This window comes from Podarcis gaigeae (genome assembly GCF_964106915.1).
Source record: "Podarcis gaigeae genome assembly, chromosome: 16".
Lineage (NCBI taxonomy): Eukaryota > Metazoa > Chordata > Lepidosauria > Squamata > Lacertidae > Podarcis > Podarcis gaigeae.
In genome coordinates this window covers 5,478,737-5,489,725 of record NC_139693.1, presented here as the reverse complement: position 1 = coordinate 5,489,725, position 10,989 = coordinate 5,478,737, and the positions used below count along the sequence as shown (strand labels likewise).

The 10,989-nt window shown below is 48.1% G+C and overlaps 1 protein-coding gene and 1 long non-coding RNA gene across 3 annotated transcripts; one reads left to right on the top strand and one right to left on the bottom strand.

Annotated features, from left to right (window-relative positions):
- The first annotated feature begins 4,657 nt into the window (after positions 1-4,657).
- BOLA1 (bolA family member 1) lies at positions 4,658-8,958 on the top strand. Of its 2 annotated transcripts, none has more exons than XM_083716152.1 (2): positions 4,658-4,718; positions 8,136-8,958. In XM_083716152.1, exons 1-2 carry the CDS (start codon positions 4,669-4,671, stop codon positions 8,593-8,595), a joined length of 510 nt encoding a protein of 169 aa, XP_083572278.1. In that variant the 5' UTR covers positions 4,658-4,668; the 3' UTR covers positions 8,596-8,958. The 2 variants fall into 2 exon arrangements, with proteins under 2 accessions (XP_083572278.1, XP_083572277.1); XM_083716151.1 differs by having other exon boundaries at positions 4,661-4,766.
- On the bottom strand, positions 8,134-10,049 carry LOC310833605. Its single transcript, XR_014558839.1, has 2 exons — positions 9,711-10,049; positions 8,134-9,346 (listed from the first exon to the last, which is right to left on the bottom strand). It is a non-coding gene; the product is annotated as an uncharacterized lncRNA (long non-coding RNA).
- Positions 10,050-10,989: the final 940 nt, after the last annotated feature.

Genomic DNA, 10,989 nt, shown 5'->3' with positions numbered 1-10,989 from the left:
AACTGCGGGAGGCAGTGGAAGACAGGAGTGCCTGGTGTGCTCTGGCCCAGGGGGTCACGAAGAGTCGGACACGACTAAACAACTAAACAACAACAACAATATGCTGGTTTCCACCAGCAATTTCTAGATCAACTCAGTATCCCCAAATGGAAACCAGAGTTGGAGGTCATACATTTTCTATTACTGGGGAATGATCAGGAGCTCACTAAGTTAATGGCTAAATATCTCTATTTGTTTTTTTGCTGTTGAAATACACTGCAGTCGTCTGATCTCCCTGGAGACCTAGAGATATGACGATAGACTGCTCTGTCTCCATTCTTTTAGCAAATGTTTTGTGCCACTGGGGAAGTGGTAATTCTGTAGTGATTTGTTTTGGAATTTTTGGATGTGATGCCTATTATATTCTTATGCCTCCCCCTCCGAAAAATTCCACAACAACTTTGAGAAGCTCGCCCTCTTGCCATAATAATCCCGTCCTCGACCCACTTCCCTCCCGTCCAAAATAAAATAAAATGTGGGGTGGGAGAGGAGGGGGGACAGCTTGACCCACTTCCCTTCCTGAAGGTTGTTTAAGTCCTGAATGAACATTTACCAGGACGCACTGTATTAACCCTTCGGTGACCTCCCATCTTCTCCCCGGGCGGCAGAGCAAACACTAATGTCATTCAAAAATAAGGTTGTGGGTTTTTTCTATTTTTTTTAAAAGCTCTCTTTCTCTCTCCCCACCCCACCCCCCTTCCAGGCTCTCGGGGTCAAGGGTGCCCTCCTGCCACTTTGATACATTCTGGCAGGCGATATAATTTTGAAGAACTGGCCTGTTAGCAGAGGCCTGACCCAAAGCGACCCCACTCTGCCTACAGATCTTGGGTGGGATGTCTCCAAAGCCGAGGTCAACGAATGGTCAAAGGATTGCAAAACCAGGGGAAGAGGAAAAAGAGGAAACAATGCCCTGTTGGATTTCTGCCTGCCTGCATTGAATGCAACTATTGTTTGTTTTTTCAACCTGTAAAGTTGCAACTGGGGTTTAAAATATAAAAGTGTGAGCTTTTAACAGCTTTGCAACAGGCAGGAATCCAGAAGAGGAAATTTCCCCTGGAGGGGGGCTGAATGGGGGGAAAGGCTCACCCGTTGAATGCCTGCCTGCCACACAGCAGAATCCAGGCCTTGAATAGCCTTTGTTGTTGTTGTTTGGTCTTTTAGTCGTGTCCGACTCTTCGTGACCCCATGGACCAGAGCACGCCAGGCACTCCTGTCTTCCACTGCCTCCCGCAGTTTGGTCAAACTCATGCTGGTAGCTTCAAGAATACTGTCCCACCATCTCATCCTCTGTCGTCCCCTTCTCCTTGTGCCCTCCATCTTTCCCAACATCAGGGTCTTTTCTAGGGAGTCTTCTCTTCTCATGAGGTAGCCAAAGTATTAGAGCCTCAGCTTCACGATCTGTCCTTCCAGTGGACAGATCGTGAAAGGTCTTTAAGAGGAGGAATTAAACAAATTTTTGGAAGGGGGGCTAAGGGACTATTAGCGGCCATTATAGGTTGGCTAAGCAGAGCCCCAGATTCATGGGCAGTCTACCTCTGAGTAGCAATTCCGGGGGGGGGGGCGGGACACAATGGGGAGGACTTACAGGGTTGCCGTGGGAGATCTTGAAATGTTCCAAGTTCCAATCCGCTAGAATAATCCCAGTTTTACTCCAGAATACCACAAGGTACTCTCCACTTTTCATGGAGGGGAGAAAGAAGGGGATTTCGAGAAGGAGCCCCCCATCCTGAGAGCGAAATGGGTATTATGGGATAGCTGAGCTTCAGCAGAAAACTGCAACTTTCAAAGCATCCTTGTTGAAGGATGCTTGTATCCCTATATTCTGAGAATAAAGGTAAAGGTAAAGGGACCCCTGACCATTAGGTCCAGTCGTGACCGACTCTGGGGTTGCGGCGCTCATCTCGCTTTATTGGCCGAGGGAGCCGGCGTACAGCTTCCGGGTCATTTGGCCAGCAGGACTAAGCCGCTTCTGGCGAACCAGAGCAGCGCACGGAAACGCCCTTTACCTTCCCGCTGGAGCGGTACCTATTTATCTACTTGCTCTTTGATGTGCTTTTGAACTGCTAGGTTGGCAGGAGCAGGGACCGAGCAACGGGAGCTCACCCCTTGACAGGGATTCAAACCACCAACCTTCTGATCGGCAAATCCTAGGCTCTGTGGTTTAACCCACAGCGCCACCCGCGTCCCTTCACTCTGTTGGTACTTCTTGTAATTTCCAATTTCTGGCCAACAAAATTCTAGCTGCAGTTGTGGCATACGAAAACAATCTAAAATCTTTCTTGGGCAATTCCAAGAAAGTTAGCCGATCTGACCGGAAGAGTCTGCGACCAGAAGGAGGAAGAGTACCAGGAGGAATGGATGAAATTTAAAGACCATCTAGCTAAATATGTTAAGATAATTTAAATAGAAACACTTGCAAGTACCAGATTGGCTTAGGATTTAAATATGTGGTGTTATAGAATAATAGATCTAAAGTTAAAATGAAAAGGAAGAAAGATGATAAATGATTAAGTGAATTTTATGAGAAATTAGTTTTGGGAAACTGTTACAATGATATACATAGAAACTCAGCTAGGGGGATTTGAGGAAGTCAACAAAAAATGTTTACAAAAGTGGAATTATTACAGTTAGGATCTATGTTTGTTTGTTTTTTTATGTTTGTTATAAAATTTGGAAAATCAATAAAAAAATTGAGGGGGGGGGGAGTGTGGAACGCCTGGCATGAAAGTGTTTGTGGTGCCATCCCTGCTGCAGCAACAAAGGTGTCACCGGGGCACAATCGTCCCCTGCTTTTGCCCCAATCTGCAACCTCTCCAACTTCCAGTGAAGGCTCAGCCCACCTCCCACAACAGCTTAGCCCCGCCAGGCAAGGTCATTCCCCCCTGGATTTTTGAACACAAGACATAATTACAGGTGATTAGCAGCTTAGGTGCAGGGGGCACCCCGGGGTGCATTCCTTAAAGGCTTGACTTCACGCTCCATCCATAACCTGGCAGGTGTTAGCCAGAGGGCACCCTACCCCTTTGATGGCGGAGGGGGCAGAGGGGAGTGGCTTTGTCCAGGTGTGGCCGCTTAAATCCCCCCTCCCCATCTCCCAGGTGCGCAACCCCAGAGCTGCACTCCTTTGTGGCTTTCCAAAGGCCTTAACAGATTGGACCCAAGCGAAGCAGCTTCAGAAAGCTGGGGAGTTATTCTGCTCCCCCTCGATCGCTCACTCTCAAATGAACTTTCTGTTGGTTCCCTGCCATGCCCCTGAGGTTTGGGTCAGCTTTTGCACAGGAAAGACCCTTTAGCGTGGCAGGTCCTGCGCCCTGCGGAACTCCCTGCCACTAGAGGTTTGGTAGGAATTGCCGCCGCCCAGTTTTAGATGTCTCTTGATCACACACAGATTGCTTAGAATCGTAATGTTGGAAGGGCACCTACGAGTCATCTAGTCCAACCCTCTGCCACGCAGGAATTGCGGCTAAAGGATCGCTGGCAGATGGCCGCCTTAAAAACCATCAACAAAAGCGAGTCCACAATCCTTTTCACTTTCACCACCAGAAAGTTATTCGGGTTTAAGTCGAAATCTCCTTTGTTGCAACAATTGAATCCATTGATTCGGGTCCTACCCTGCGGAACAGCAGTGTGGGTCCAAAAAAACTGACATTTATGGATGAGGGCATTCAATTGGCTTAGTGATTTGCAACCAGTTGATTCTCACCCAACTTTATGCCAATCTAACTCTCAACATGTTTGACGGAAAACCGTCAGCAGAGAGGCCACTGCCCCAAGGTGCTTACAAACCATGGCGCAAACGAGGATGCCTTTGCTATAAGCTGCATCTTAACTATCTGGATTAAGTCTTGGATCGGATATTCTTCCATCGTCTCTTAAACACTGAACTCCGAAAGGTCTCTATTTGTACTGTAAATACTGGCAGAAAGGCTCTCAGGGGCGAAGTTTGCGCCACTCCGTGGTCAAAGTAGCAAACTGCATCCTGATTCCAAAACACCGTACGCTTAAAAGCACGTGGCTTCTCCCTTCACAGAATCCTGGGAAATATAGTTTACCGGGGCCGGGCCGAGCTACAATTCCCAGCGCCCTTAAACTACAGTTCTCGGGGTTCTTTGGGGGGGGGGGGCGGGATGTGCAAAGATTTATGACAGGCATCCCCAAACTCGACCCTCCAGATGTTTTGGGACTACAACTCCCATCATCCCTAGCTAGTGGTCAAGGATGATGGGAATTGTAGTCCCCAAAACATCTGGAGGGATGAGTTTGGGGTGCCGGATTTAAGAAAATCTTAAAGGTAGGCTTGCCATGTTCCCAAAAATGAAAATCCGGACAGAATAATAATAATAATAATAATAATAATAATAATAATAATAATAAATTTTTGCTAATAAAGCGTGCAAGTCAAGTCCTGTTGCATTATAGGGTGTAAGGATGTGCTACTCTCAGGTAACACGCAGCCGCCCCCTCCCTGCGCATCCAGAGGTCCCACATTTTGCAGAGGGAAAAAACTCGGATCCCTTTCCCATTTCGCATTAAAAGACCCGCTTTTGCCCTCGGGAGCAAAAAAAGAACTACAGTTCCCAGAATGCACCGAGGAAGCAAGCAAGAGGGGAGGGGCGAGGGCCCCGAGGCATGCTGGGAACTGTAGTGCTGTTGACGTTTCCCAGCCGAGGAGAGAGAAGGTCAGCGGTGCAGGAAGCGCACTTTGGAGACTCTACCTTGAAGGACAGGTGGGGGGGAGGCGACTGTTTTTGGAGGGTGGGGTGGGGGGAGCTTTGGGGGTTTGGACCCCGGGGTTGCAGGGATGCTGGGGGCGGGGTGGGGGGGGGGAGTGACAGGCTGTATTTTTCTTGCACTGCGTGTAAACTGGAGCCGCCTCGCGCCCCGTTTTGCAATGCGCTCAACTAGCAACACCCCCCTTGTTTTTGCAATGCATGGACACAATTCCATACCAATCATTTGTTTGCATTCTCACTAAATATCATTCCAACGCCGCCGCCTTCCCCTTTATTTGCAAAAAAGCTTCCATTCCTGCAAGCCACCTCCCACCGGGAATGACCGCCCGCCTCTCCAGAAAGCCCCCTTCTGTTTTCGCATCTGGCCCGCTAGAGCCATCATCGCCCCCTCGTCCTTTCTCAAAACCCCTCTTGTCCGGATGCAACCCCGGAGTTTTAATTTCGGAGGCAGACTTCCCTGGAAACTTAGCTTGATTACTTGTTCTGGGATGCGGGGTGTGTGTCTGTGTGTGTGTGTGTGTGTGTGTGTGTGTGTGTGTGTGTGGAAAGGCACTTTGCACATGCTCAGGGGAGCAGCCGCTCTTCCAGTTCTGGGCTTTTTGCCCAAGAGATGGATTCCAGGACTTAAACCCCACATAGAGGGCCCTCATTTTGCTGTTTCACAAACCACATATGTTGTTTATTTGTTGCATCTGTATTTATTTATTTATTGCATCCCCACAGAGCTCAAGGGGGTGTATCGATAGTTTCCCTTCCACCCCGATTTAATAGCTTCTGGATGCTGAACCACAAAGTGGTTCATTTATCTCTCATCCTTAACCTGATTTATATAATAATAATAATAATTTATTATTTATACCCCGCCCATCTGGCTGGGCTTCCCCAGCCACTCTGGGCGGCTTCCAAATAAATATTAAAATACTGCAATACATCAAACACTATAAGGTTCCCTAAACAGGGCTGCCTTCAGATGTCTTCTAAAAGTCTGGTAGTTGTTCTTTTTGACATCTGGTGGGAGGGCGTTCCACAGGGCGGGCGCCACTACCGAGAAGGCCCTCTGCCTGGTTCCCTGTAACTTGGCATCTCGCAGTGAGGGAACCGCAGAAGGCCCTCGGCTCTGGACCTCAGTGTCCGGGCAGAACGATGGGGGTGGAGACGCTCCTTCAGATATACTGGACCGAGGCCGTTTAGGGCTTTAAAGGTCAGCACCAACACTTTGAATTTGCAGGATTTTTACGGGGGTTTTAAAACAAAACAAACCTAGCCCCCACATCAGTCTTCTTAAGAAAAAGGTCGGAATATATAAAACAATAAATCAACCATAGAAGAGGGAAAGAGATTTTTCCCTCCCAGCCAGTCATTGCAAGGACCCCTTAACCAGGAAATAGCTCCAGAATTTCCCCTTTCTCCTCTCTTCCCTACCCCTCTTATTTTCCTTTTGGGCTGCATCTTTTTAAATATTGCAAACATGAACCTGAGGGCTGCCTTGCTGCCGCCGACATTTGTAACAGCTGTGGTGAGCCAGCTAAAATAAACAAACAAAGTTGTGGATAAAAATAAAAAATGATTCAATGATAGAAGAGGGAAAGGTATCTTTCCCTCTCAGCCAGTCATCGCAAGAACCCCGTAACTTAAGAAACAGTGCCAGAGCTCCCTCACCCTTTCCCCTCTTCCCTCCCCACCTGTTTTCCTTTTCTGCTGTGCCCTTTTTAAGACTGAAAACATGAACCAAAACAAACAAGCTACCTTCTGCGCCGCAGCTGCAAAGGAAACAATTTCCCTTCTGACCGGTCGTCGCAAGAACCCCGTAACTAATAAAAACTTCCTCCTTTCCCCTTCCTCTTCCCTCCCTGCCCATTTTCCTCTTTTTCTCAATTTTTCTTAATTGATTTTCACAAAATTATAAACAAACAAACATAAATCATAACCTTATTAGAAATTACACTTATTAACATTGCTGAGTGACTTCCTCGCTTCCCCTTGGTTGAATTTCAATGTATATCCTTTTAACAGTTTTCCAAATCATAGTTCTAATGAATTAACTTGAGCATTAACATCCTTATATCTTTTCAATTTGTAATTAAACATATTAGTTCATCACTTAGCTTATATAAAATCCTAAGCCAATTAAATATCTGCAAGCTGTTTCCCATTAATTTAACTTAACATATTTAACTAAATACTCATTAAATTTTGTCCATTCTTCCTGATACTGCTCCTCCTTCTGGTCGCCGACTCTTCCGGTTAGGTCGGCTAGCTCCGAAAAGTCCATCATCTTCACCTGCCATTCTTCCACCGTTGGTAATTCTTGCTTTTTCCGCTTTTTAGCTAATAAAATTCGAGCAGCAGTTGTGGCATACAAAAATAATTTAACATCTTTCTTGGGCGATTCCAAACCTGTTATTCCAAGAAGAAAGGCCTCTGGTTTCTTGATAAATGTATATTTCAACATTTTTTTTCAATTCATTATAAATCTTTTCCCAGAAGTCTTTCGCCTTGGGGCAGGTCCACCACATGTGATAAAAAGTTCCTTCCTTTCCTTTACATTTCCAACATAAATTATCACAGTTATGATATACCGTATTTTTTGCTCTATAAGACTCACTTTTCCCCTCCTAAAAAGTAAGGGGAAATGCGTGTGCGTCTTAAGGAGCGAATGCAGGCTGCGCAGCTATCCCAGAAGCCAGAACAGCAAGAGGGATTGCTGCTTTCACTGTGCAGCGATCCCTCTTGCTGTTCTGGCTTCTGAGATTCAGAATATTTTTTTTCTTGTTCTTCTCCAAAAACTAGGTGTGTCTTATGGTCTGGTGCATCTTATAGAGCGAAAAATACGGTATTTTTGCTAATTTAACAGGAGTCAAGTACCATCTAGGGACGCGGGTGGTGCTGTGGGTTAAACCACAGGGCCTCGGGCTTGCCAATCAGAAGGTCGGCAGTTCGAATCCCCGTGATTGGGTGAGCTCCCATTGCTCGGTCCCTGCTCCTGCCAACCTAGCAGTTCGAAAGAACGTCAAAGTGCAATTAGATAAATAGGTACCACTCCGGCGGGAAGGCAAACGGTGTTTCCGTGCCGTTTCCGTTCGCTGCTCTGGTTCGCCAGAAGCGGCTTAGTCATGCTGGCCAATGACCCAGAAGCTGTACATCGGCTCCCTCGGCCAATAAAGCGAGATGAGCGCTGCAACCCCAGAGTCGTCCACGACTGGACCTAATGGTCAGGGGTCCCTTTACCTTTACTAAGTACCATCTGTACATTATTTTCATTATATTTTCCTTAACCCCCCACCCATTTTCCTTTGGTGCTGTGCCTTTTTTTAAGACGACAAACACGTAACTGAAATGAGCGAACCTCCTTGTCTCTTGCAGGCCTCTCTCGATGCTGTCCTCAGGCCTGCTGGTCCTCCGCCGAGCTCTCCGCCGGCCGATCTTCTCCGCTGGCTACTCGGCGTTGGGCGGCTCGCCCATGGAGAACACCCCCGTGGAGGCCTCTATCCGGGCCAAACTGAAACAAGCCCTGGAGCCCGTGCACCTGGAGATCATCAACGACAGCCACATGCACGCCGTGCCGCGGGGCTCCGAGACGCACTTCCGCGTGGTGGTCGCCAGCCGGCGCTTTGAGGGCCTCTCGCTCATCCACCGCCACCGCCTGGTCAACGACATTTTGCAGGAGGAGCTGGCCGGGCCCATCCATGCCCTCTCCATCCAGGCCAAGACCCCCCAGCAGTGGGAGAAGAACCCCAAAATCATCCAGAGCCCCGAGTGCCTGGGGGGGTCCAAGCACGACCCCCAGATGGCCGGGAAGATCGGGGGGACGCCCCAGGCATGAAGCGTTCCGCAACCAGAGGCCGAATGTGAGCATGTTTCTGGAGCGAATAAATGAAACACCTGTGTTCCGGTTCATAGCTGCAATTCCTGCAATCGCAGGGGTTTGGGGTTAGGTGCCAGCGTCTTCTACAATTCTGCGATTCCCTCCCCGCAATGGACACTTCGCACTATTCCTTGGGAGTGTCATTCTGGCTTGCTCTCATATAAAAAAAAGCGATTATCATGTGTGCATTTTGGAGCTTCCATTTTTCCGCTGATGACCGATGTTTCCTGGGGAATCGCTTGAGTTTCTCAACAGTTCATTCCAGCCTGGCTTTTTGTAATTTGAGCAAATTAAACTTCCGGCTTTGGAATTTGCAAGGGGCATGGCTTCTCACGGTGGTTTGTTTCCCCTTTTCAGAGGGGGGGGGATTACTGTGCCCTAGCGGGTTGGGATAGATGACCCTCATGGGTCCCTTCCAACTTTACAATTATGTGGTTCTGCCTTGGGGTTTCAAAAGGAGGAGCGGCAATTTGTGTGATGGGGGTCATGTTTAAATGACTCTTCCCTCCCCACTTTTGAGGCTGTCCCAACAGAGGCTGGTTTGGGTCATCAGTGGCTGAAGAACCTGTTTCGCACCTGGAACGCCTTATCTCTGAGATAAGCTCTCAGGTCTTGGCACCTGGTTGGCTACTGAGAGAATAAGGTGGGCCCCCAGCTCCAGAGTCAGTCTATCTGAATTCGTAACTGGTTCTTTGGGATACAGTGGTACCTCGGGTTAATTCATTCCGGAGGTCCGTACTTAACCTGAAACTGTTCTTAACCTGAAGCACCATTTAAGCTAATGGGGCCTCCCGCTGCCGCCACGCCACTGGAGCACGATTTCTGTTCTCATCCTGAAGCAAAGTTCTTAACCTGAGGTACTATTTCTGGGTTAGTGGAGTCTGTAACCTGAAGCGTATGTAACCTGAAGCGTATGTAACCCGAGGTACCACTGTATTATTATTGCTGAAGAAAACCCACTGATTTCTGTTCTCATCCTGAAGCAAAGTTCTTAACCTGAAGCACTATTTCTGGGTTAGTGGAATCTGTAACCTGAAGCGTATGTAACCCAAGGTACCACTGTATTTGACTACCATGCGAACAGGAGGCTAGGTTGGATAAAACACCTTTGGCCTGATCTAGTTACTGCAGGGGTGATGGTCTGAGTTGGTCAGCAGACCAGCTGAAGGCCAGGATTGTATTTATTTCAGATCTGGCCAATCCAAAAGCTCCACTCCGCTAGCCAATCGCATGAGCTAGTTCCTTATTCGTGGCCTGCAAGGCCTAAGTCTCCAGAACGCATTCCTTGCCTACAAAACCCATGGTTCTCCTCACCTCATTTAATCTTACGAGAGTCCTGTGAGGTAGGTTCAGGGCTGAGAGAAGGCAGGGACTGGCCCACAATCACCCCTGCGAGAGCTTCACGTGGGGGTTTTTGACACTCTAGCCCAGAGCTTTCCTCCTGGGGCTGGTAGAGGGTTACTTTAACCTCCTAATAAATAAATAAAAATTAAAAATTGTCCAGTAGCACCGTAAAGGACCCCTGACCATTAGGTCCAGTCGTGGACGACTCTGGGGTTGCAGCGCTCATCTCGCTTTATTGGCCGAGGGAGCCGGCGTACAGCTTCCGGGTCATGTGGCCAGCATGACTAAGCCGCTTCTGGCGAACCAGAGCAGCGCACGGAAACGCCATTTACCTTCCCGCTGGAGTGGTACCTATTTATCTACTTGCACTTGACATGCTTTTGAACTGCTAGGTTGGCAGGAGCAGGGACCGAGCAACGGGAGCTCACCCCGTCTCGGGGATTCGAACCGCCGACCTTCTGATCAGCAAGCCCTAGGCTCTGTGGTTTATACCACAGCGCCACCCGCGTCCTTTGCATGCACACTTCTTCAGAGACATGCACACAAAAGCTTATACCCACAACAAACTTAGTTGGTCTCTACGGTGCTACTGGACAATCTTTAACCTCCAAGTAAAACTGAATTGTGAAATGATGAATGTCTAAAAAGTGTGTCGCCAACATGAAAAGTTTGGGAAGCTCTGCTCTAACCACTACACCACCGCTGTTTCTCAGTAGAGCACCCCAGGGCTAATGGATAAGGAAAAGTTAAATAAATCACTTAAATCTTCAGATACAAGATGTCGCAAGGACTCCAAGGTGGATCTGTTAATGGCCAGATAGGTTCCTTATACACCTTGGGAAATGAAGGGCATGTCGTGTTCTTCAGCAGCTGCGCTACAGCAAAATCCAACAGGTGAATACTCCCAGGCACTAACTAAGCCATCTGTGCACCTGTTGGATTTCCAGCTCATCACCGCAAAGCATCTTAATGGAAAAGGAGGCAAGGACACCTCGCTGGGCTGGAAAT

What these genes read in the sequence shown, in the direction of transcription:
- BOLA1 (XM_083716151.1), top strand. Translation starts at nt 4,669, where the DNA reads ATGCTGGGAACTGTAGTGCTGTTGACGTTTCCCAGCCGAGGAGAGAGA. An exon ending in GACTCTACCTTGAAGGACAG is followed by an intron (nt 4,767 to 8,135) that starts GTGGGGGGGAGG and finishes TGTCTCTTGCAG; the next exon opens with GCCTCTCTCGATGCTGTCCT.